Below are 24675 nucleotides of genomic sequence, written 5' to 3' on the forward strand. Positions count from 1 at the left end.
CGTTTTTTCGAGTTCATTTTGATCGAGAACGCAACCGCCGACACCATCGCTACAGCGCTGCTGGAGAGGCTCAGCACCATACTCTCACATGGACAAAAGGCCAAACTTATTGCCCAGGCTTACAACGGAGCAAGTGTGATGAGGGGAGCCACCGGCGGAGTGCAGCGTAAAATAGTGGATGTGTACGAAAATGCGCACTACGTCCACTGCTATGCACATCAGCTGAACCTCATCATGCAGCAGGCTACTTCACGCATCCCCAGGATCGGCACTTTCTTTTCCGACCTTGCAGGATTTTCTGCTTTCTTCTCCAGGTCTCCCAAGCGAACCACCGTGCTTGACGAAGTGGTTGCGCATAGACTCCCCAGAGCCTCTACAACACGGTGGAACTTCCACAGTCGCGCTGTAAACACTGTGTACGAGTACAGGGATGACCTCCTAACGTGTTTCCAGACCATCAGAGACTCTGGGAACTTTGATGCCCCGACTGTCAGAGAGGCGGGGGGCTTTGTGAGGATGCTCGAAGACGAGGCTTTCTGTTTTTTCCTGGCACTGTTCCACAAGATCATGCCAAATGTGGACATGCTTTTCAGCCAGCTGCAGAAGAGGAACATCGACCCTGTCTTCATTAAAGCACTTGTCCAGAGGTTCACAGACAGCATGCTAACAATCAGGTAAATAACTATATTTACTATTGGCTGATAAAGATGTTGTTAGAAAGATGAATAGTTCACTTACAACAGTTTAAAAGCCTAAATGTGTCTGGTCATCAAAGTGAGTGATTATCATAGAGCCGTCACAATTATATTTGTTTTAGTATTTTAAAAGGAAAGAGAAGACACAATCAGACGTTGATAATAATGCAGGAAAGTACTACACAGTTTGTAATAATTATTCAGGTGTCCACCAGGTCAATTTCTAGAAGAGGCCTAGTTGTTATTGAAGATTAACTTTATTGCTAAGTGCACAGCAGAACAAAATGATGTTGCATCCCTCTCACAAATGTAATAGAAAAAGGCTTTAAAACGTAATAACATCAGTTAATTATGTACATCACAGGTTAAAAGCAGTTACTAGACATAGTTTGTGTGTATATACACACTATCTGTCTGTCTGTCTGTCTATATATATATATATATATATATATATATATATATATATATATATATATATATATAAAAGTCACTGGTTGTGTGTTGAGGGGGAATTACAGTGAGTTAAGAAGTCTGATTGCAAGTTATCAAATTAAACTTTATTTTTTGGACCCAGGGCCTCAATTCCCTCTTTGTGTGGGGACAGCGCATCTGACGAGCAGCAACAGCCCATCAAGCGACGGAGGATGCTGGGACCAGGAGAACAACAGAGGTTGGCTATAGAGGTAAGTTGTGATGTAATTGTCAGTGTTTCCCCCTAGAACTTTTTTCAGGCCTGGTAGTATGTAGCCAAAACCCTGAACAATCAGCACCTTGGTAATCATATACTTGAGTTGGACATAGGCATGTGTCAGTCAGGATCACTTGCATCAAAATAGCTTAATTGCAAATTAAAGCTGATGATGTATCTTTTACAGGTATGTGATACCATCCTGAGTCATGCCAAAGAGAGGTTCTCCTTCACCCAGCACCTCATCAGCGCAACACTATTGCACGGAGAGTTGTTCCCACAACACAGTGTGAAGTTCCCCGATACAGCGCTTGAAACAACCGTGGAGGCGTACCCCATGTTGAACAAGGCCAAGCTCAAAACCGAACTGTCCCTCATCTATGAGAACAGTGAGTTCAAGGCTTGTAGTGGTGCAGTGCCCCTGTACCAGTTCTTCATGGAGAACAACCTTCAGAGCACTTTCACAGAGACTGCCAGCCTCCTCAAGATCCTCATCACCACACCCATGACAACTGCTGAGTCAGAAAGGTGCTTCTCTACACTGAAAAGGATCAAGACCTTCCTGAGAAACAGCATGACACAGGATCGCCTGAACGCTCTGGCCATGCTCTCCATGGAGAAGAAACTTGTCAGGGACATTCCTGACTTTAATCAAAGGGTCATTGAGAGGTTTGCCACTCAGAAGGACAGACGGGCAAAATTCCTGTACAAATAAGATGACAGACACACACACACAGAGCAGCTCTGGCCGCATGTTTCTTTGTATATAGTTGACCTTAGCATAAAAAATCCAGTTATATATGGTACTCTAGAAAGTCTTAATAGTGTCTTTGCTAATATTACTGTATATATGTTGTTTTGTATCAATTAATTGTTGCAGTTCTGGAGCACATTAACAATTAGTCACATTTAGTATGATCATAAAATACTGTATGCTATTCTTCCAGTCAAAGGTTTGAGTTCATCCACTTGATATCCATTTCTATATTATACATCCTTTTATACAGTGTAAGATTTCCTATAAACTTTATAATAATTTCATGTTATTGTCCACTTTCCACTCTGTTCTGACAGCATGCCTGTTGCGTTGCCTGTTTACTACCAATGGTGAAAAGTTCACTTTAAATGCAAATGAAAGGCTTGGGTTTGTGTAATATGTTTTTGTGTAAGAATGCCTCAACTTTTTAATATTGGCATTAAATAATTACTGAATGTTTCACTGAGCACTGCTGTCCTGCAGTTTGTGTTAAAATATATCGCGATGGTTACAGGAAAAAAAAAGTATGGCACAGCCCCACCGAGAATATTTTTCACCAGCCGCCACTGGTTGAAATACTATCAGCTTTTATGATGCTTTTATGATGAAGACAGCACCTCTACATATGGTATCTAACTGAGCATTGCATTCTCTCAAGATACAGAAAGAAAAATCATATTTCTCCACTCCTGTTCACAAGTCCAAATGTTGCGTTTGAGAAACATGGATGAACGTCTAATTCTGATGTGAGACAGAGCTGGTAGGCAATAATACAAAAACATGTCCTCATGTTTTGTAAGATAGACAAGCATATTCATACAGTTGAAATCAGAAGTTTACATACACCTTAGCCAAATACATTTAAACTGAGATGATAAATGAGTCTCAGCTAAACCGTGCCTGTTGACATGTTGAGTGTTGACGTTTGTCTGACTCTTGCCGTTTGATAATTCCAGTGAAACCGTGTCAGATTCCAGATGTCGTTACCATATGGACATACACAGGAACATGATCCAAAACATATATTCTTTGTTCTCTCTATCATTTCAGCAAGCTAGCTAGCTATATAGCCTATCAATGTATTATCTAAATTGCGCAGCTACACTGAACAAAAACATAAACACAACCATTTCTAAGATTTTACTAAGTTACAGTTCATATAAGGAAATCAGTCAATTGAAATAACTCATTAGGCCCTAATACAGATATGCATCTGTTGGTCACATATACCTTTTTTTAAAAGGTAGGGATGTGGATCCGAAAACCAGTCAGTATCTAGTGTGACCAACATTTGCCTCATGCAGCGCAACACATCTCCTTTGCATAGAGTTGATCAGCTTGTTGATTGTGGCCTGTGGAATGTTGTCCAACTCTGTGCAAAGTTGCTGGATATTGGCAGGAACTGGAACACGCTGTCATACACGTCGATCCAGAGCATCCCAAACATGCTCAATGGGTGACATGTCTGGTGAGTATGCAGGCCATGGAAGAACTGGGACATTTTCAGCTTCCAGGAATTGTGTACAGAGATTCTTGCGACATGCAGCCGTACATTATCATGCTGAAACATGAGGCGATGGCGGCGGATGAATGGCACGACAATGGGCCTCAGGATCTCGTCACGGTTTCTCTGTGCATTCAAATTGCCATCGATAAAATGCATTTGTGTTTGTTGTCCGTAGCTTATGCTTGCCCATACCATAACCCCACCGCCACCATGGGGCACTCTGTTCCCACTGTTGACATCAGCAAACCGCTCGCCCACACAACGCCTGCCATTTGCCCGGTACAGTTGAAATCGGGATTCATCCGTGAAGAGGACACTTCTCCAGTGTGCCAATGGCCATCAAAGGTGAGCATTTGCCCACTGAAGTTGGTTACGACGCCAAACTGCAGTCAGGTCAAGACCCTGGTGAGGACGACGAGCACGCAGATGAGCTTCCCTGAGACGGTGTCTGACAGTTTGTGCAGAAATTCTTTGGTTGTGCAAACCCACAGTTTCATCAGCTTTCTGGGTGGCTGGTCTCAGACCATCCCGCAGCTGAAGAAGTCAGATGTGGAGGTCCTGGGCTGGCGCGTTAGGCTTGGTCTGCGGTTGTGAGGCCGGTTGGATGTACTGCCAAATTCTTTAAAACGACTTTGGAGGCAGTTTATGGTAGAGAAATTAACATTAAATTCTCTGGCAACAGCTCTGCTGGACATTCCTGCAGTCAGCATACCAATTGCATGCTCCCTCAACTTGAGACATCTGTGGCATTGTGTTGTGTGACAAAACTGCACATTTAGAGTTGCCTTTTATTGTCCCCAGCACAAGGTGCACCTGTGTAATGATCATGCTGTTTAATCAGCTTCTTGATATGCCACACCTGTCTGGTGGATGGATTATCTTGACAAAGGATAAAACGCTCACTAACAGGGATGTAAACAAATTTGTGCACAAAATATGAGAGAAATAAGCTTTTTGTGCGTATGGAAAAGTTCTGGGATCTTTTATTTCAACTCATGAAACATGGGACCAGCCCCTTACATGTTGCGTTTATATTTTTGTTGAGTGTATATACTCATATTTAAGAATTTATGATGTCCATCCAGTTGCATTTATCACACATTTACAGGAGTCTATTCTACTACAAACACATTAATACAATTAATCAATTTGTATGTACATGTACATTAATCAACACTCACATTCTTAAACAAAATCTGTCCATTGTCTAAATCACGTGCCTACACATAATTACCTATTACCTGACCTTTGACCTTTAGTTCGTAAATCAACACTCATATTGTTGAGTGAACAAAATCCGCCTCTATGAACTACTCATGTTCATATGATATCTGAGTGAGAGTGACTAACAAAATCAATTGGGGTCCGCTAGAGGTCAGGGCCCATGGGCACGTGCCTTGCGTGCCCAGTCAGTAATTCGGCCATGATTACTACAAGGTTTAGATAGCTGGCTAGACTAACTTACCTAGCAATCTATAAAATGTTAGCTGACATGGGGTAATTGAGTGACTATCAGTGACTGACATAACAAGAGGAAAACTGCTGATGCACTACCAAATTTCGAAATTGCACATTGTGTATTCTACTATCCTCTCTAACAGTAAGTTGAGACCCCGACTAACTTCCTAAAAAAGGTTGAGTGGCCACTTATGTCACTTAGAAATGGCACTGTAAAGGGGGGTAGGGTGCAATCAATCAATCAATCAAATACATGTATTTATAAAGCCCTTTTTTACATCAGCAGATGTCACAAAGTGCTATACAGAAACCCAGCCTAAAACCCCAAACAGCAAGCAATGCAGATGTAGAAGCACGGTGTCTAGGAAAAACGACCTAGAAAGGCAGGAACCTAGGAAGAAACCTAAAGAGGAACCAGGCTCTGAGGGGTGGCCAGTCCTCTTCTGGCTGTGCCAGATGGAGATTATAAGAGTACATGGCCATTTAAGGCCACATTGTTGTTCAAGATGTTCAAACATTCATCGATGACCAGCAGGGTCAAATAATAATCAGTGGTTGTAGAGGGTGCAACAGGTCACCTCAGCTTTTCATAGCCGAGCATTCAGAGGATTCGGAGGAGACACAGCAGTTGGGTACATGTGTTTGGAGCGCCGTTCCTGTTTTCTTGCTGGGTGAGAGACTGCTGTGTCTCCTCCGTTTCTCCCGCTCTCACTCCCTCTCGGTCTCGCTGCGGTCCCTGGAGCGGCGCTTCTCCCGGGAGGGCGAGCGGGAATGATGCCTCCTGCGCTTTCCAGCGCGAGACCTGAAGGAAGATCACATAGAGGAGGAAAGATCGCGTCCTACAACAGAAAACAACAGTACATTATAAATATTTCGTCCAGTACACTACATCTACATGTTTACTTCAAATGTGAGGTACCCTGTGAACATCCAAGTCCAGCCAAACTGCGCTCCAACATTTTCTTGTGAAATGTAGTCCTGAGTAGCTTGTACTGTGGCAGCACACAATAAACTAATTGTAACTGGCAACACATGCATTGACAATCATTAACTGTTTCTACAACATTAATACTATAACATTGCCAATGGCTTTGCAAAGTACATGACTGGCTAATCCCTATCCAATCCCACCTCTATTTCATCCTCTCTTCCTTCTCTCTCCTCCCTCTTTAGGCGATCATGATGTTCTGCTGTTCTGCAGGACGGTTATCTAAATTTCTATAAATACTCTTTAAAACTATTTCCAAAAACTTGTTTCCATTGTATTTCCAAATACATTCCAATATTCATTTACTCGATATATATTTGAACGCAATTGAAATACAATATATTGTAGTGGTTGAACATTGGTGTGTATTAATTACGCCAATTCAGTTGCAAAACGTTTTGCAGTTTACTCCAAACGGAAAACGTTTAGCAATAAAAACGAGAGTTTCTATTGGACAAATTCAGGTAGGTCCCTCCCCGTTTCGTTCCATTTGCTCTGTTTGCTTCCGTTTGGTTCTTAAACGGTATTGGTTTCCGTTGCAAGACGGAATGAATACACCCCAGATCCCGGCTCCGCCCGTTGCTATGCGGGCAGCGCCCATGGTTACTGTTGTGGCTCATAGTTTTGTACCCACAATGCACGAATTTGAGACACAAAGATGGCTTCTGGAGGTGTCTATCTAGCTAGCCAGCTAACTTCACTTATAAAGATGATTATTTTTTATATAAATATGTGAACATTTTAAGATGTTGTATTAGTGATGTTGCCACTTTGTTCAAATATACAAAGAAACAGCAAATCATTGGTCTTTCAAGACTTTGCTCGCCAGTAAAGTAACGATTTGTGTAAGAAGCTAGCTAGCTAGCTAAACTTAGCTGTTAGCTAGCTAGCTAACGTTGAGTAATTCGTCATATACGCAATGCAGTAATGTAACAGGTCTTTGAATATATAATACAATGGATATGGAGAAGGAGCAGCGCAATAGTGTGGTTTTTAACGCATCCAAGAGAGAACTGTTCACTGCCAACAATGGTTACAAGTTCCTGCAGAAGAGACTCAGGTCGCAATGGAAGATCCAGAGGTAGGTAATAATAATAATAATAATAATAATAACTGTTAGCTAGCTAGCTGGCTATTGCTTGCTGTATCTACGTAAGAAGAATACGTTGTAGTCACCTATTTGGCATCATAATAAGGCAACTTCATATATGTGGTTTTATGTTTGTTCCTCCACAGCATAAAAGAGGAGCTCTCCTTGGAGAGGTTGAATGATGTAAAGTTGTGGATTACTGCTGGTTCCAGAGAAAAGTTCACTGCTGCTGAGGTGTGTGGCTGGTCATGGTAGAGTTGTAGGAGGTCAAAGGACATGCCTTTATGAATCGAGGTTTGGGTAGAGTGATCAGGAGATGGAAACAACAGATTTGAAAGTTTCCTATTTGATGTGTGTCCCAGCATTGCAACACACTCCTCCAAAATAAAATGTCTGTCAACCTAAACACTGTTAGGTATCAAAATCTAATCTAATCAATACAATTGTATTTGTCACACGCTTCATAAACAACAGGTGTAGACTAACAGTGAAATGCTTACTTACGGGCCCTTCCCAACAATGCAGGGAAAACATTATTTTAATAATAAAAAGAAAACACAAGGAACAAGTACACATTACATTTACGTCATTTAGCAGACGCTCTTATCCAGAGCAACTTACAGTTAGTGAGTGCATACATTTTTCATACTGGCCCCCCGTGGGAATCGAACCCACAACCCTGGCGTTGCAAGCGCCATGCTCTACCAACTGAGCTACAGGAGGCCCAATGAGTAACGATAACTTGGCTATATACACGGGGTACCAGTACTGAGTCGATGTGCAGGTGTATGAGGTATTTGAGGTAGATATGTACATATAGGTAGGGGTAAATTGACTAGGCAACAGGATAGATAATAAGCAGTAGCAGCAGCGTATGTGATGAGTCAAAAGAATGAGTGCAAAGGGGGGACAATGCAGATAGTCCGGGAAGCTATTTGGTTAACTATTTAGCATCTTATGGCTTGGGGGAAGAAGCTGTTCAGGGTCCTTTTGGTTCCAGACTTGGTGCATCGGTACCACTTGCTGTGCTGTAGCAGAGAGAACAGTCTATGACAATTTTTAGGGCCTTCCTCTGACACTGCCTGGTATAGAGGTCCTGGATGGCAGGGAGCTCGGCCCCAGTGACATACTGGGCCGTACGTACTACCCTCTGTAGCGCCTTGCGGTCGGATGCCAAGCAGTTGCCATACCAAGCGGTGATGCAGCCAGTCAAGATGCTCTCAATGGTGCAGCTGTATAACTAATTGAGGATCTGAGGGCCCATGCCAAATCTTTTCATTCTCCTGAGGGGGAAGAGGCGTTGTCGTGCCTTCTTCACGACTGTATTGGTGTGTGTGGACTGGTTATTCCTTAGTGATGTGGACACCGAGGAACTTGAAGCCCTCGACTTGCTCCACTACAGCCCTGTCAAGGTATGTTGGTTGCTTTATGTTTTGAGTCAGACATCGATTTGCTCTGTCTTGTTCAGTTGGAGGTCCTGAAGCAGTACCTGGATGTGGGAGGAAATGTCCTTGTGATGCTTCGTGAAGGAGGGGAGCTGAAGTATAACACTAATATCAACATCCTCCTTGAGGAGTTTGGGATAATGGTCAACAATGGTGAGTATCATATGGGGCGGCAGGTAGCTTAGTGGGTAAGAGCGTTGTGCCAGTAACCGAAAGGTCGCTGGTTCTAATCCCCGAGGCGACTAGGTGAAAAATCTGTCGATGTGCCCCTGAGCAAGGCACTTAACCCTAATTGCTCCTGTAAGTCGCTCTGGATAAGAGCGTCTGCTAAATGACTAAAATGTAAATATGAGTGGAATAGTCCTCGCAACTCAGATTGTTGTCATCCAGATATTTCACTGACAGAATTGTATTGGTGATGAGTGTTTTGTCTTCATTCTCTTGTTGCTGTCGTAAGGAATGTTTACTACAAGTATTTCCATCCAAAAGAAGCACTTGGTGTTCTGAACAGGTTAGTTGGTTAACCATTTAGACATTTTGATATTTGGTTTGTTCCAATGTAATAGTGCTTTTATCATTGCTTTCTTGTGCATATCAATGAAGTAAATGTGCCAGAAAAGGATAATGGGGTTGATAGTTCCACTAGCTATGAAAGACACATGCATTGTTGAGCGACTGAACAAGCATCTTGCTTTTAATCCTTTAGAGAGATCAGTCGGGCTGCAGGCAAAGTAGTAACAGGGATCATCAAAGACGAAAGTGCCAGGAACAATGCACAGTAGGTCTTCTCCGTTTTCATGTCATCATTCTCAAGTTTCTGTTTATTTGCATTTTCATAACTGTCAACAATCTCAACAGAGAACAGAGAGATTATCACAGTTTCATGTCTAATCATATCATATGCCAAATATTTTGCCAAAAGGAGTTGGCCCTTGTTAAACAAACTAATGAATGAAACAGTGATTGCAGTTTGGCTTGTCTGTGTCCCCCTGGTAAAAGATTAAACCTGTATTCTTAATGTGTACTTGAACAGGGCCCTCACATTTGTGTACCCGTATGGAGCTACACTGAGCGTGATGAAGCCTGCTGTTGCTGTTCTCTCCACTGGGTCCGTCTGCTTCCCCCTCAACAGGCCTGTCCTTGCCTTCTATCAGGTCAAGGTGAGGAGTTCCCATTGACCTCCTGCAAACACCACGGCATGATCATACGTTGTTTTTCAAAGATACAGTATGTCAGTTATTTACTAGTTCTGTCAATTGTTTTTTTTGTAATGCAGGAGGTAGGCAAACTGGCAGTGAAGAGGAGAACAGTAAAATAATGGTGATTGGAGTGTCAGTTTAAAACACTCATACTTATGTTAAGTTTGAGATCCAATTGTGCAGGCTCTTTTACCCTTTTCATATGATCATTTCGAGTCAAACTGTACTGTGCTGGTTTGGATATTTTTGTCCTTTCCAGCATGGTTCTTGCAATTATGATGGATGCTTAACCAGGCCAGCACAGTACAGCTTGGCTGGGCATGTCTCGGTCCGCTCAGTAGTGAGTGTTAAAAGGGTATTTGACGACTTCCTGATGGAAGGCTCGTTAACATCTTCACAGCAACACCAGAGTAGTTGCGAGAGTGTGATCACTACAGCACTGAAATGGTGATGATGTAATGGTTGGTGATCCACTATTTGATCCCCTACTGACTCCATTTGGTTGTAATATTGCCTGTCTATTTTTGTTATGCAGGATGTCGTTTTCCAGTGGCTCATGGGTGATAACATTCATCTGAACCAGATAGATGCAGAGGACCCCGGGGTGAGAAGCCAAGGCATGTTTTAGGATCTACAGTTTTACCTTTTAGTCCTAGAAGTGACACTTATCATTCTGTGTTTGGCCCAGATCACAAATTACACCATGCTACCAGACACAGGCTGCCTGTCTGAGCGACTACGAGTATGCTTGCAAGAGGGAGAGGAAAACCCAAGAGACTTTACCTCCCCGTTTGACATGTCTCTACTCAAGCTATCAACAAACACATTGTCCCAAGTCATCAGGTGGGAACACATACTGCTTTAGAAACTGGACAGACATCAGTTTTCACTACAGTAGGCCATAGTTGGTGGCTACAGGATGTTTTGTCTGCTTTGCCTACATGTTTACAGTGTGTTTGTTGACAACAATGTGTTTGACTTGTCCCCCTGCAGTTCCTACATGCAGATGAATGTCAAACATGAGTCCCTCCAGCTGATCACACCTCAGTTTGAGACTCCCCTTCCCCAGCTCTAGCCTACTGTAAGTTTCCCCGCTCCAGCTCTACACAATCTCACCCAGCTCCTGTCTAGCTCAAGCATCTCACCGAGTGTATGTGGATTCTGTAAACTCAACTGAGAATGGCATGCGCACTATACTGTATTCAACACTTTATGCTAATTGACTGGGATTTATTGAAATGTGACAATACACACTTGGTCATTGTAGAAAATGATACATTTGCCATCCCTCTAAGATCTGTGTGTGTTCTCCTATGGGTTGCTTTGAGCAGGTATTTCTGCCTGCCTTCAGGGACCTGCCTCCCCCATGCTTGACCTCTTTGACCTGGATGAAACCTTCTCCTCTGAGAAAGTGCGTTTGGCACAGCTCTCCAACAAATGTAAGTGTTCAACCTTCATATCCTATTCTTGTGTTAACTGATCTCCTATAATGTCAGTGTTATATTTTAATCAAGCATGATTAATGAAGTGTTCTCTGTATTCTTCCTGCTGGCACGGACGATGATCTAGAGTTTTACGTGAGGAAGTGTGGGTACATCTTGGGGGTGACAGGGAATTTGGATAAAGACCAAAGGGATGCAAAACACATCCTGGAGCACATCTTCTTCCAGGTCGTAGAGTTCAAGAAGCTCAATCAGGTGAGCGATATGACCAACAGACCTTTTGATAAATGCACACTATTTGTTGATCTAGGCCTTGTTTGACATTCATTTGCGATTTATGTAATATAAATGATTTATCCAATCTCTCCTATACAGGAACATGATATTGACACAACAGAGACCAGCTTTTCCCCGTTCTGATGACTCTAGCAACCAGTGAGAGTTTGTACATTTTGTATTTTTGCAGTGCATGTACACTACATGACCAAAAGTATGTGGACACCTGCTCGTCGAACATCTCATTCCAAAATCATGGGCATTAATATGGAGTTGGTCTCCCCTTTGCTGCTATAACATCCTTCCACTCTTCTGGGAAGGCATTCCACTAGATGTTGGAACATTGCTTCCATTCAGCCACAAGAGCATTAGTGAGGTCGGGCACTGATGTTGGGCAATTAGGCCTGGGTCGCAGTCAGTGTTCCAATTCATCCCAACAGTGTTTTTGTATGGACCTCGCTTTGTGCACGGGGGCATTGTCATGCTGAAACAGGAAAGGGCCATCCCCAAACTGTTGCCACAAAGTTGGAAGCACAGAATTGTCTAGAATGTCATTGTATGCTGTAGTGTTAAGATTTCCCTTCACTGGAACTAAAGGGGCCTAGCCCGAACCATGAAAAACAGCCCCAGACCATTCATCCTCCGCCACAAAACTTTACACTTGGCACTATGCAGTCGTGCAGGTAGCGTTCTCCTGGCATCCGACAAACCTATATTCGTCTGTCGGACTGCCAGATGGTGAAATGTGATTTATCAATCCAGAGAACGCGTTTCCACTGCTCCAGAGTCCAATGGTGGTGAGCTTTACCACTCCAGCCGACGCTTGGCATTGCGCATGGTGCTCTTAGGCTTGTGTGCAGCAGCTCGGCCATGGAAACCCATTTCATTAAGCGCCCGATCAACAGTTATTGTGTTAACGTTGCTTCCAGAGGCAGTTTGGAACTCGGTAGTGAGTGTTGCAACCGAGGACAGACGATTTTTACATGCTACAGCACTCCTGTTCTGTGAGCTTGTGTGGCCTACCACTTCGCGGCTGAGCCGTTGTTGCTCCTAGACGTTTCCACTACAATTACAGCACTTAGTTGACCAGGGCAGCTCTAGCAGGGCAGAAATTTGACACATTGTCTTGTTGGAAAGTGGCATCCTATGACGGTGCCATGTTTAAAGTCACTGAGCTCTTCAGTAAGGCCATTATACTGCCAATGTTGGTCTATGGAGAGTGCATGGCTGCGTACTTGATTTTATACACCTGTCAGCAACGGGCGTGGCTGAAATGGACAAATCCACAAGTTAAGGGGTGTCCACATACGTTTGTATATACACACAGTATATCCTTCTATATAGTTTTTCCAGTAAATACAAAAGAATGTCACTCCATAATCCCACCTCTTTAAGGAATACCTGGGATAGGCTAAAGTATTCCTTCTAACCCCCCCCCCCCCAAATTGTAAAGTGGTTATCCCACTGGCTATAGGGTGAACGCACCAATTTGTGAGTCGCTCTGGCTAAGAGCGTCTGCTAAATGACGTTAATGTGCCCTTGAGCAAGGCACTTAACCCTAATTGCTCCTGTAAGTCGCTCTGGTTAAGAGCGTCTGCTAAATGACTAAAATGTAAATGTAAAATAATCCTCCTTCAAACTTACTATATAGTTGAGATGTTTAATGTTCTAAATCTGATAAGATAAACCTGATAAGATGAGGCTTTCCACATTTTATTTAGTACTTGTGTGTTGTGGTATAGCATCACAAATGTTGCCAAGAAAGTTTATTATAATTCCCTAAATACTCAAGAGGCATGGTCGATTTAATCAATACAAAACTTTATTTACTATAAAAAAGTTAAGGGACAATAAAATTCACACAGGCATCTTCTTGAATTTCCTCAATGTCTATAAAGGGGAAATCAGAGAACATGTCAATATACAAGGCATTAAACAAACTCAAAAGTCCTAGTTGCTCAACCATAAACATTTACAAGTTTAACTAGGAAATATCTTGCCAGGTCTGGTCCACTTTCACCCAAAATACTTTTTGCTGGCCAGGACACGGCAGCAACTCAACAAGAATGACAAGTCACTGAACCTGAGAACCTTACCTCAACTTTTCAGTACAGCACTGTCACATGCCCACTTTGGCTTGTTGTCAACACCTGTAGGGATGGATGTGCGTCTCTGCCATTCATCCTCAGCTGCTGACACTGAACCCGAGGTCTGGCTCAGGCTGGAACCGAGACTAGAACCCATAGTGACCTCCCTCCAGGACCTCTGGTTGTCCTCTGTGTTATTGCCGTGTGGGGGTGAGCCTGACCAGATCAGGGAGATCTCAGCCAGGGACGGTGGTGCAGACTGGAACTTGGGACTCCAGGTAGTCTCCAATGTGCTTGACTCAAGGATCGGTTTTGGACTGTTAGTCTCAGGTTTGATTAGGGAGACCTCCCAGGCAACCTGCGAGGCAGTCAGATCAATGTAGGACAGATCTAATGGGCAGGCTAGTTTGGGTTTCTGGAGGAGCACCTGCTCAGCGGGAGTAGAGGACTTGCTCTCCACAGGTATAGTGAGCCCTGGTGTTTGTGTAGCCTCCTTAGAGTTCAGGTTCAGGGCTTGAGAGGGGGACATAGGGTTGGGAGACTGACACAAGGAGGCCAGGATGGTTGGTTTGGAACCATAGTACTCAACCACAATTCTATTGGGAGGCAACACCGATGTGGACTGTCCCGCCAGTGACAGAGCAGACACAGACAAACTCTGCTCCAAGAAGCCTCGGTCGAGCTCTGAGGGAGATGGGCACTGAAAACTCACGGATGCATCTATGAAGCAAATAGTTCAAATGTCTCACCACCACATGATTTAACGTGCAATTGTTTTATATTGGTTATTCTTAATATGAATTACAATAAATGTCACCTATGCAGAGATTCAAATTGCTTTGCCAAATAAATCTGTTTTCTTACCAGCACTGGTAAACTCCTCATCCATGTTTTTGGTCAATCATTGAATGGTTGCCTAATTACAATGCATCTTGTATTTAATCTGCTGGTTGATTGTCTCACCTGTTTGGTGATGAGGGCCCTCACCAACAAGGGGGAGGGGGGTATATAATTAAGCAAAAAGGCCCGAGGGGGTGTGGTATATGGCCAATATACCACGGCTAAGGGCTGTGTCCACGTTGTGCATAAGAACAGCCCTTAGCCTTGGTATATTGGCCATATATCACAAACCCCCAAGGTGCCTTATTGCTATTATAAACTGGTTACCAAGGTAATTAGAGCAGTAAAAATAAATATTTTGTCATACCCCTGGTATACTGTCTGATATACCGTGGCTGTTAGCCAGTCAGCATTCAGGGCTTGAACCACCCAGTTTATAATGTTGTGATAAAAGTGAGCATTTATCTCTAATTGAATGCATGAATAGATATGAATAGTGTATTCGGTAGACAGAGAAACACCATTGTGAAAAGTCCCTAGTCAGACAATCCGGGCCAGTTAAATATATATATATATATATATATATATATATATATATATATAAGATATATATTTGTGTCCCTTGACAAATCATAGGAACAGATCAATTACTTTATATGAACAGATGGAACCGTGGCAATTCTGCGCGCGCACACCTCTGGTCACGTCACTCCCGGGAAAGCTGAGAGCCTGCAAGAAAAGAAGCGCGCGAGATAGGAACTTAAGCGCGGACTAGTGTGTTGTCAGCAATCCAGAAGTGCACCCAGCCCAGCCCGGCAACAATTCGATGTTTTTAACCAACGTGGATTATATACGACGAACAGACTTGCTCCTATAATATAGTTTGTAAATATATGCACGACGTGTCCAACAAAAATATACAATTGAATTTTAGCTAAGGGTGATGGAGGTAAAGCAGAGGGAAATGTCCTGGTGGTCGCGCGGGTAAGTAGTTAGCTAATCGGATTCTAACCTTTGTTATTGTTAGCTACAACAGCTGTTGGATAAACAACAATGTCCACATCCTAATGTTATTTTTAAGAGGACAGGGAGCTATGCACCATTTTATAATATATGAAATTACTGAATGTCATCGATAATTTTTGCGCGTTTACGTGATTTGACCGCCCTTTTGTCACCCAACCAGTTGAGGTCGACGTCAGATGTTGCTAACTACAGTAGTCAAATGATGGCATGAAACAATAAATTAGCAAATGTTCTAATGCATACCGTAGTAATCGGACAGCACAAACGTTTACTAACTCACATAATCTGTTGCTTGTAGTAAGTAATTTACCTAGCTAGGTATCAAAATGCATTGTGTGAGAATTCTGTGACCCAATTCTGTGACCCATCCAAGCAAGCTACTTTTCAGGGAATACAATGCATGTGCGCCCTAGATGTGGAGACCTTGCACTAAACTAGGTGGTGGGCAGTTTTTGTTTGAGAATGTGCTAGCTACTACCCCCTTTGCATGAGATTGATCTTGACCACCACACCCTGTTGCTTATCTTTTTAGAGAGGATGGGGAGGAGGCTATGTATCAGGATACTGACTCTGATGTGGCTGAACAGAGAGACTGTGGAAAGGTCAAAGTGAAGTGGACACAAGATGAGGTGAGTTAATGTCCCCCTTATACATCCCCCACAAATGCTGATCTATAAATGGTTGGTTATTTGGAATGAGCTAGTTACTTAGCTCTTCATAAAATGTGTGTACTTTATTCTCAGGATGACAATCTGAAAGCGTTGGTCCAGAACCGGGGCCCAAATGACTGGAAATACATTGCCAGCCTTTTACCGGTGAGCGAGATTGACAGACTACAGTATATATTCTGTTATATCCAGTTGACAATACAAATAATACAACTGAAGGGTTAAAATAGAAAAGACTCCATTCTGAAGGTCTGTGTGGTTTATTTTGCATTAAATCATTAACTGTATGGTAACCCTGTATGGCACAGAATCGCTCAGAACACCAGTGCCAGCACCGCTGGTTGAAGGTTCTGGATCCAGATCTTGTCAAAGGGCCCTGGACCAAAGAGGAGGACGAGAAGGTTAGTTGTGATGGTGACTATTCTACAATCAGTTCTACTAGACTTCTTTGTGAGAGCAACTTTAGTTGTTGAGTTTTACCAATAGTTGTTCAGTCAGCTCTACCTGCTTTGACTCATATCTAAGGACAGCCTCCGGGTGGCTTGTACTGCTACTCAGAGGCCACATTTTCAGACGGCCACCAACCCTGCATTCCTCTCCACAGGTGATAGACCTGGTGAACAGGTATGGCAACAAGCAGTGGGCTATTGTGGCCAAGCACCTGAAGGGCCGGCTGGGGAAGCAGTGCAGGGAGCGCTGGCACAACCACCTCAACCCGGACGTGAAGAAATCCTCCTGGACAGCAGAGGAGGACCTCATCATCTACAAGGCCCACTGCATGCTGGGAAACCGCTGGGCTGAGATTGCCAAGCTGCTCCCCGGAAGGTTACTGTGTTGACATGTACTCCAGCTAAGAGAGTCACTCTGACATGTCTGTGCTGAAATGTCAGGATCACTCAGAACAGCTTATTGGTCTTCACATATTTTGTGATAAATGCAATTGAATGGATTGGAGTTGGATTAGTGTTTGCCTTCATACACTAGCTATATCTTGATTACTACAACATTATGTTCAAATTTCACCTTACAGGACAGATAATGCTGTGAAGAACCACTGGAACTCAACCATCAAGCGTAAGGTTGAGATGGGCTTCTACAGCGGGGTGGATCCTTCTCTGAAATGTCAGCAGATGGAACCAGAGGAGGGCATGGCCCACCACAGTAGAGATCAGCAGGTAGGTTCCTTCTGAAATCAGTTTGACAACATCTGGGCTATGCTCAAACTAATCCTCATTATGTTTTGCTGTGAAACATGATTTGTTATGTCTACAGATGGACTATGGTGGTTCTATGGAGAGGGACCCAGACCAAGACCCCACACTGCCGGTAAAATGCAAACACTGCTAACTTCTATATGGGGGGGAAAGCAGATAAACTTGAGTGTTTTATATTATAAATGCAGTGCATTCGGAAAGTATTCAGACCCCTTCCCTTTTTCTACATTTTGTTACGTTACAGCCTTATTCTAAAATGGATTAAATAAAAACAAATCCTCAATCTACACACAATACCCCATAATGACAAAGTGATAACAGGTTTTTAGACATTTAAAAAAAAACAGAAATACCTTATTTACATACGTATTCAGACACTTTGCTATGAGACTCGAAATTAAGCTCAGGTGCATCCTGTTTCCATTGATCATCCTTGAGTGGTAAATTCAATTGATTGGACATGATTTGGAAAGGCACACACCTGTCTATATAAGGTCCCACAGTTGACAGTGCATATCAGAGCACAGTGGCCTCCATCATTCTTAAATGAAAGAAGTTTGGAACCACCAAGACTCTTCCTAGAGCTGGCTGCTCGGCCAAACTGAGCAATCGGGGGAGAAGGGCCTTGGTCAGGGAGTTAACCAACAACCCGATGGTCAGCCTCCCGAGTGGCGCGGTGGTCAATGGCACTGCATCGCAGTGTTGCGGCATCACTACAGCCTGGGGTTCGTCCGGGTTAGGGGAGGGTTTGGCCGGCGGGGCTTTACTTGCCTCATCACGCTCTAGCGACTCCTTGTGGCGGGCCGGGCGCCTGCAGGCTGACTTCAGTTCATGTTTCGGAGGACGCATGACTCGACCTTTGCCTCTACCGAGTCCGTTGGGGAGTTGCAGCGATGAGGCAAGATCGTAATCACGAAAAAGGGGGAAAAGGCACATGACAGCCCGCTTGGAGTTTGCCAAAAGGCACCTAAAGGACTCTCAGACCATGAGAAACAAGATTCTCTGGGCTGATGAAATCTGACACCATCTTTACGGTGAAGCATGGTAGTGGCAGCATCATGCTGTGGGGATGTTCTTCAGCGGCAGGGACTGGAAGACTAGTCAGGATCGAGGGAAAGATGAACGGAACAAGGTACAGAGAGATCCTTGTGAAACATTTCTAAAAGTCTGTTTGTTTTTGCTTTGTCATTATGGGGTCTGGGGTGTAGATTGATGAGGGGGAAAAACAATTATATCAATTTTAGAATAGGCTGTAACGTAACAACGTGGAAAAAGTTAATGGGTCTTAATACTTTCCGAATGCACTGTATGAAGTGCAGTACATGTAGAGCATGTGCATGTTAGAATATTACCAACTTATACTAATCTTCAGGGTAGTACACATTGCTCTGGTAGCTGTGTGTTCATATTCATTTAATCTATTCTTCTGGATCTCCATTCTAATTTTCAAGCTTATGTCGCTCCCTACAGGAGAATGCCAGTACATCCACTGTGAGAGGCGGACCAAAGGAAGCAGGCTCCCACAAGGCTGTCTCTCCTCAACAGTCAAAGACCCCCAAAAGTGAGCCAAACACCCCAGGAGGTGAACTGAATACCAGTAGCTGGGTGGTGGACAGCTCAGGCTTCCTGTCACCTAACGGCCCAGCCTTAAAAGAGGTGATGGAGATGGTAGATGGGGTAAGAGTGCTGGATGGGTTCATAATACCTCGGTCTTCTGAATTTCACCACATTCATCTACTGCTTTGAATGCAACACCAAATATCTCATTCGATGATCAGATATGTGAAACAAGATGTCTGACTATTTTGGTCTGACTTAGTTTGGCAAATTATATTTATTTTCATAAACTCTTCCTTACTTTGTTTCTGTTTCTTTCCCTCTACCAGGACCTGGATGGCTGGTGTAACATGGCTGTCTTTGATCTGCCTGAGGAGAGCCAGAGCCCAGAGCGGACCCAGTTTCGTCTGGAGGGCAGTGCTCTACAGGAGCTCAGTAAGGGTAACCGGGGGGAGCTGATCCCCATCTCCCCTGGAGGAATCACCCCACCCTCCATACTGACCCGGCGCAGCCGCCGTCGCATCGCTCTGTCCCCTGACTCCAACAACTCCAGGACCCCGAAGAGCACCCCGGTCAAGATCCTGCCCTTCTCTCCCTCACAGGTAATGGCTCAACCACCATTAACTAACACATAGTAAAATGACTTGTCGCTACCATTGTTTTGTACAGAATCATGTTGCCAAAAACACATTTTACCATGTTTAATTTCCCTAAGATTAAATTCCATATTTGTATTTATATGGTACTATTGCAAATGGATGTTAGGTGTAATATTAGTGAAAGGGTTTCTAAATGCATTGTATGTTTCCAGTTCCTCAACATGTGGACCAAACAGGACAACTTTGAGCTGGAGAATCCATCTCTCACCTCTACCCCAGTGTGCAATCAGAAGTCTGGGGTTACCACACCACTACACCGTGACAAGACTCCACTCACACAGAAGGAAAACTCTGTTTGCGCATCCAAGCTTTACCCAAACTCAGTGTATGTAATAAGGCATTATTGACACACAATTGTCTTGTATGCGCTATGTTATTATTGGCATGCAATATGATTAATCTCTCGTAGCAGTAGAGAATTATATTTAGTTTGTCTTTTTATAAAGGTTCATTACACCCAACCACAAGTCAAATCTTGACACCACCCCACGGACTCCAACTCCATTCAAAAATGCCATGGAGAAGTATGGTCCTCTGCGACCAATGGTGAGTCCCTCACTTGCTACAGTTGTCAATGAAAGCACCTGAATTGTCAGATGATTTCTATGGATAATTTATTCAATATCCTGCTGAAAATAGTTTATTTCTATACGTCTTAGCCTCAGACTCCGAATGAGGAGGACTTGAAAGAGGTCCTCTTGAAAGAGGCTGGGATTGAGCTGATTGTGACGGATGAGAGTCCACCCGAGCAAAGACGCAAGCAGGTGGTGAGTATGATGAAAGACGGCAGGAGGAAGTTTACATCACAGGAGGCTGCTGAGGGTAGGATGGCTCATAATAATGTCCTGAACGTAGCAAATGGAATGGCATCAACCACATGGAAACCATGTGTTTAATGTATTTGATACTTATTTGATGCCATTGCCACGAGCCCGTCCTCCCCAAATAAGGTGCCACCAACCTCCTGTGGTTTGCATCTAAGAGGAACGATAATTTACTTACATAAATGATGGTTCTCAGTCTTATGAAATGGTCTGAATATGTGGTCCATTCCTTTGCTTCAAGCATCGACCTCCAATGAAGAAAGTGCGTAAATCTCTGGCTCTGGATGTCATGGACTGCAAAGAGATCGTCACTGCCAGGCATCAGTCCATTAAGTCAGAGCCCAAAACCTGTCCTAAGGTACATTCATTAGAAATTGATTGAATTCTGCTGTTATTGTTGATTATTTTTATTTAACCTTTATTTAACCAGGTAAGCCAGTTGAGAACAAGTTCTCATTTACAACTGCGACCTGGCCAAGATAAAGCAAAGCAGTGCGATTAAAAACAACAACACAGAGTTACATATGGAATAAACAAAACATACAGTCAATAACACAGTAGAAAATCTATATACAGTGTGTGCAAATGTAGTAAGTTATGGAGGTAAGGCAATAAATAGGCCACAGTGCAAAATAATTTAGTATTAACACTGGCGTGATAAATGTGCAGAAGATGATGTGCAAATGAGCAAAATAAATAACAATGTAAATAACTATGGGGATGAGGTAGTTGGGTGGGCTAATTACAGATGGGCTGTGTACAAGTGCAGTGATCAGTAAGCTGCTCTGACAACTGATGCTTAAAGTTAGTGAGGGAGATAAGTGTCTCCAGCTTCAGAGATTTTTGCAGTTCGTTCCAGTCATTGGCAGCAGAGAACTGGAAGGAATGGCGGCCAAAGGAGGTGTTGGCTTTGGGGCTGACCAGTGAGATATACCTGCTGGAGCGCATACTATGGGTGGGTGTTGCTATGGTGACCAATGAGCTAAGATAAGGCAGGGATTTGCCTAGCAGAGATTTATAGATGACCTGGAGCCAGTGGGTTTGGCGACAAATATGTAGTGAGGGCCAGCCAACGAGAGCATACAGGTCACAATGGTGGGTAGTATATGGGGCTTTGGTGACAAAACGGATGGCACTGTGATCGACTACATCCAATTTGCTGAGTAGAGTGTTGGAGGCTATTTTGTAAATGACATCGCCGAAGTCAAGGATCGGTAGGATAGTCAGTTTTACGAGGGCATGTTTAGCAGCATGAGTGAAGGAGGCTTTGTTGCGAAATAGGAAGCCGATTCTAGATTTAACTTTGGATTGGAGATGCTTAATGTGAGTCTGGATGGAGAGTTTACAGTCTAACCAGACACCTAGGTATTTGTAGTTGTCCACATATTCTAAGTCAGACTAGCTGAGAGTAGTGATTCTAGTCGGGCGGGCAGGTGCAAGCAGCGTTCGATTGACGGTGATTTCATCCATTGATTTGTATTTTGTCTTGTCCTTGTGGCAGGCTGAGACGTCTCTCAACTCCTCGTCCTTTTGTATGAAGACGGAAGATAAAGAGGAGAATGTTCTGGATCAGGGCTTCTGTTTAGGACCCAGTGAGAGTGGTGCATATTCCAACCCAGTGCCCCCAACCCCAGTGAGTACTCTAATGAAACGCGACCATTGGCTGCCATCTAAGTGAAATATTTATTTAATAGCTGTCTTTTTCATGTTTATTTTTATACTATATCACAATCAGGAGTTTTCTAATAGCCTGTAATGCACACATCTATTGTAGTGGTTTTCATTTCTCTATTTGTCTGTTGCATCTGAAGTTATTGATATGCTTTGCTGTGTCCTCAGATGTCCAAGGCATGGGAAGCAGTGGTATGTGGACGGACTAAGGACCAGCTCATAATGACAGAGAAAGCAAGACGTTACCTCCGTTTACTGAAATCCCACGCTCCTAACCGGGCCCTCATCCTGTCCTGAGCTCTCACTAACTTAGTTGTCCTCTGTGCAGACATTTTCGTGTGTTAAATATAGGGTTGCAAAATTCTGGGAACTTTCAATAAATTACCTGGTTTTCCTAGAATCAGGAGGGAATAAGCAGGAAATCCGGGATCTTCCAACCATGATTTCTGGAAAACCAGGGAATTTATTGAAAGTTTGCAACCATAGTTAAACACTCCCTAGAGCCCCCTGCAGAAATCTAATTAGCATACTAAAAACATCTCCATCAAAGTGTGTCAGTTTAAACTAGAGATATGTTTTTTTGCATGGGCTGCGTCTTAATCCACTGCATCTGCCGATGTCGCCCTTCCGCATCTGCGGTGAAAGGTGGCAGAGCTAGTGCGGTGTTTGTCAGACTATGAGCGTCACGGGACTCGTCTGATGTCGGTACAGCCGATCTGTCAACTTCTGTCTGTAGTGTCCGAACAGTTTGGGCTACACACTAATATGACCCCTCTATGGAAAGGCGAGTCTCTCATGAACACGTACATGTCGGTTGTTTTGCTCTAGGACGTAGGACGCTCACAAGACTAGTCTGACGGTAGCCAGTTAAAAAAATGAATGGAAGTATATATGGAGATAGTTTAGTGCCTAGAAATAAGGGGTTAAATACATGTATTAAAAATAAATATAAAAAAAGGTTCCTGATCGTGCTTATATCTCTCACATATCGGACAGACACTTCAAAACAAACTTCCTTTCAATTTGTTTGGGGGGGCCATCTGTTTATCAATATATGAAGCTGTTCAATGTGTTTCTATGGGCTAATGGCAGTAAGGCCAAATTCAATGTTTCATCAAATACACATACCTCTCTCTCTCTCTCTCTCTCGCTCTCTCTCAAGGGGTCCTACAATTCTAAATCAAATAGCTAAATGATCCTTGGTTAAAAAAAATACCCATATGTTAGTTTAGTAGAACCCCCCCCCCCCCTGGTTTAGACTTTTAAGGATTAAACATGTTCAATGCAACTGTTCCCAACCTTAGGCTGCATTTACACAGGCAGCCTAATTATGATATTTTGCCCAATTATTGTCAAAAGAGCAAGGTTTTATGTTACTTAAACAAGGTTTTGTCAAATTGATATCTCGTGCTATGTTGGGCAAGCTTAACTGAACTGAAGTAATGTTTTCTCAGTCCTGGATACTTGTAAATATGAAATGAATGGTATAGTAGGGCAACTTTTATAATGCTATTTCAAGTGTTTCAAATGTAATGAAGTTTGAATTTACACACACCGTTCTCTAGTAAAGGTCTTAACACTGTCCAACAATTGAATAATCCACACTTAAATCACATTTTTGTCATACTCAAATGTAATGTAAATGTCTATCTTATTTTTATTTTGATATCTAAAGTTCACATGTCATTTTGCACTTACATAATTTATATCAGTATTGGAGTTGTTTGTAACTATGTGTTTGTCATGGTTGCATTTGAGTACCTGATCAATCAATAACGAATGGAAACAAGTTTACTCACACAAGAAAACAGGAGGTTGCTGACATGTTTGTTTCCAATGATCTATTTTTACATAATATGTAGTCTACTGTCCACTTGTAGGTTTATTATAGGCTACTATTTTAAGAATAGAAGTATGTGATGTGAATATGCATCACTGTAGAAGATTCATACACTCAGGTTGCCCTATTCCCATGTCCAAAATTTTATAGTTTTCATAAGATTGTGTATGGTACAGGATTTTTCTACTGAAACCTGATAATGTTCTGTGCAGATAACAAAATGTATGAGAAAATCTCATTTGTTGACTAATGTAAACAACCTACAAAATAATAAATTATATGAACAATTTGTATAATATTCTGTGCATTTACAATGTGTGATTGAAAAAGTAATACACGTATGATGCCATTTTAGAGGTTGCCTTTTTATTGACCTAATCGGTGGGTGTCGTGAGCTATTGATTTTGTGGTAAATCATAGATGGGCCAGATTAGGAATTGAGTGTGGTTTGTTCCTTGATGAGGACCAATGAAAAACGGACACAATGCTCATGTGACCCTACCCCTTTTTATGTTGAGGTAAAGGCACATGAGCCCGGTTACGTCTGAAAGGCACTGAAATAGAATGTGAATTTGTATGTAAATGTACAATATTTGCACAGATTATACCAGATTATTTTATATAAAAAAATAAATTATTCTGGCCCACATTTCAGACATGTCCAACAAACTTCTGGTTCTGATATCAGAACGCGTTCATTCATTTGCAGCAGTTAACTATACGAATAGGGGTAACGACACTAGC

At 42.8% G+C, this 24675-nt stretch overlaps 2 protein-coding genes and 1 pseudogene across 3 annotated transcripts; all 3 read left to right on the forward strand.

Moving 5' to 3' along the window:
* The first annotated feature begins 1275 nt into the window (after positions 1 to 1275).
* Positions 1276 to 2605, forward strand: LOC311138035 (zinc finger MYM-type protein 1-like). The gene is made up of 2 exons (XM_084172684.1): positions 1276 to 1378; positions 1571 to 2605. Exons 1-2 carry the CDS (start codon positions 1340 to 1342, stop codon positions 2096 to 2098), a joined length of 567 nt encoding a protein of 188 aa, XP_084028810.1. The 5' UTR covers positions 1276 to 1339; the 3' UTR covers positions 2099 to 2605.
* A 4444-nt stretch (positions 2606 to 7049) lies between these two features.
* On the forward strand, positions 7050 to 11707 carry LOC311138123 (intraflagellar transport protein 52 homolog; annotated as a pseudogene). The gene is made up of 13 exons: positions 7050 to 7174; positions 7330 to 7417; positions 8652 to 8781; positions 9052 to 9139; positions 9335 to 9406; positions 9662 to 9788; positions 9865 to 9948; positions 10363 to 10431; positions 10516 to 10670; positions 10821 to 10908; positions 11159 to 11270; positions 11383 to 11524; positions 11645 to 11707. The product of its transcript is annotated as an intraflagellar transport protein 52 homolog (transcript).
* A 3708-nt stretch (positions 11708 to 15415) lies between these two features.
* mybl2b (v-myb avian myeloblastosis viral oncogene homolog-like 2b) lies at positions 15416 to 22388 on the forward strand (the record flags this gene model as incomplete). Its single annotated transcript, XM_084172879.1, has 15 exons — positions 15416 to 15456; positions 16031 to 16127; positions 16242 to 16313; positions 16475 to 16567; positions 16771 to 16991; positions 17197 to 17341; positions 17439 to 17492; positions 18851 to 19057; positions 19267 to 19539; positions 19749 to 19921; positions 20043 to 20142; positions 20256 to 20363; positions 20662 to 20778; positions 21922 to 22053; positions 22260 to 22388. The coding sequence occupies 15 exons, from the start codon at positions 15416 to 15418 to the stop codon at positions 22386 to 22388; spliced, it is 1962 nt and encodes a 653-aa protein (XP_084029005.1).
* Between the last annotated feature and the right edge of the window lie 2287 nt (positions 22389 to 24675).

Source organism: Coregonus lavaretus, assembly GCF_964263955.1.
Source record: "Coregonus lavaretus genome assembly, chromosome: 12".
Taxonomy (NCBI): Eukaryota; Metazoa; Chordata; class Actinopteri; order Salmoniformes; family Salmonidae; genus Coregonus; species Coregonus lavaretus.

Bases quoted from the DNA above. Each gene is read 5' to 3' on its own strand.
- LOC311138035 (XM_084172684.1), top strand. From the start codon at position 1,340: ATGCTGGGACCAGGAGAACAACAGAGGTTGGCTATAGAG. The intron at 1,379-1,570 runs GTAAGTTGTGAT...TATCTTTTACAG, and splicing joins AACAGAGGTTGGCTATAGAG to GTATGTGATACCATCCTGAG.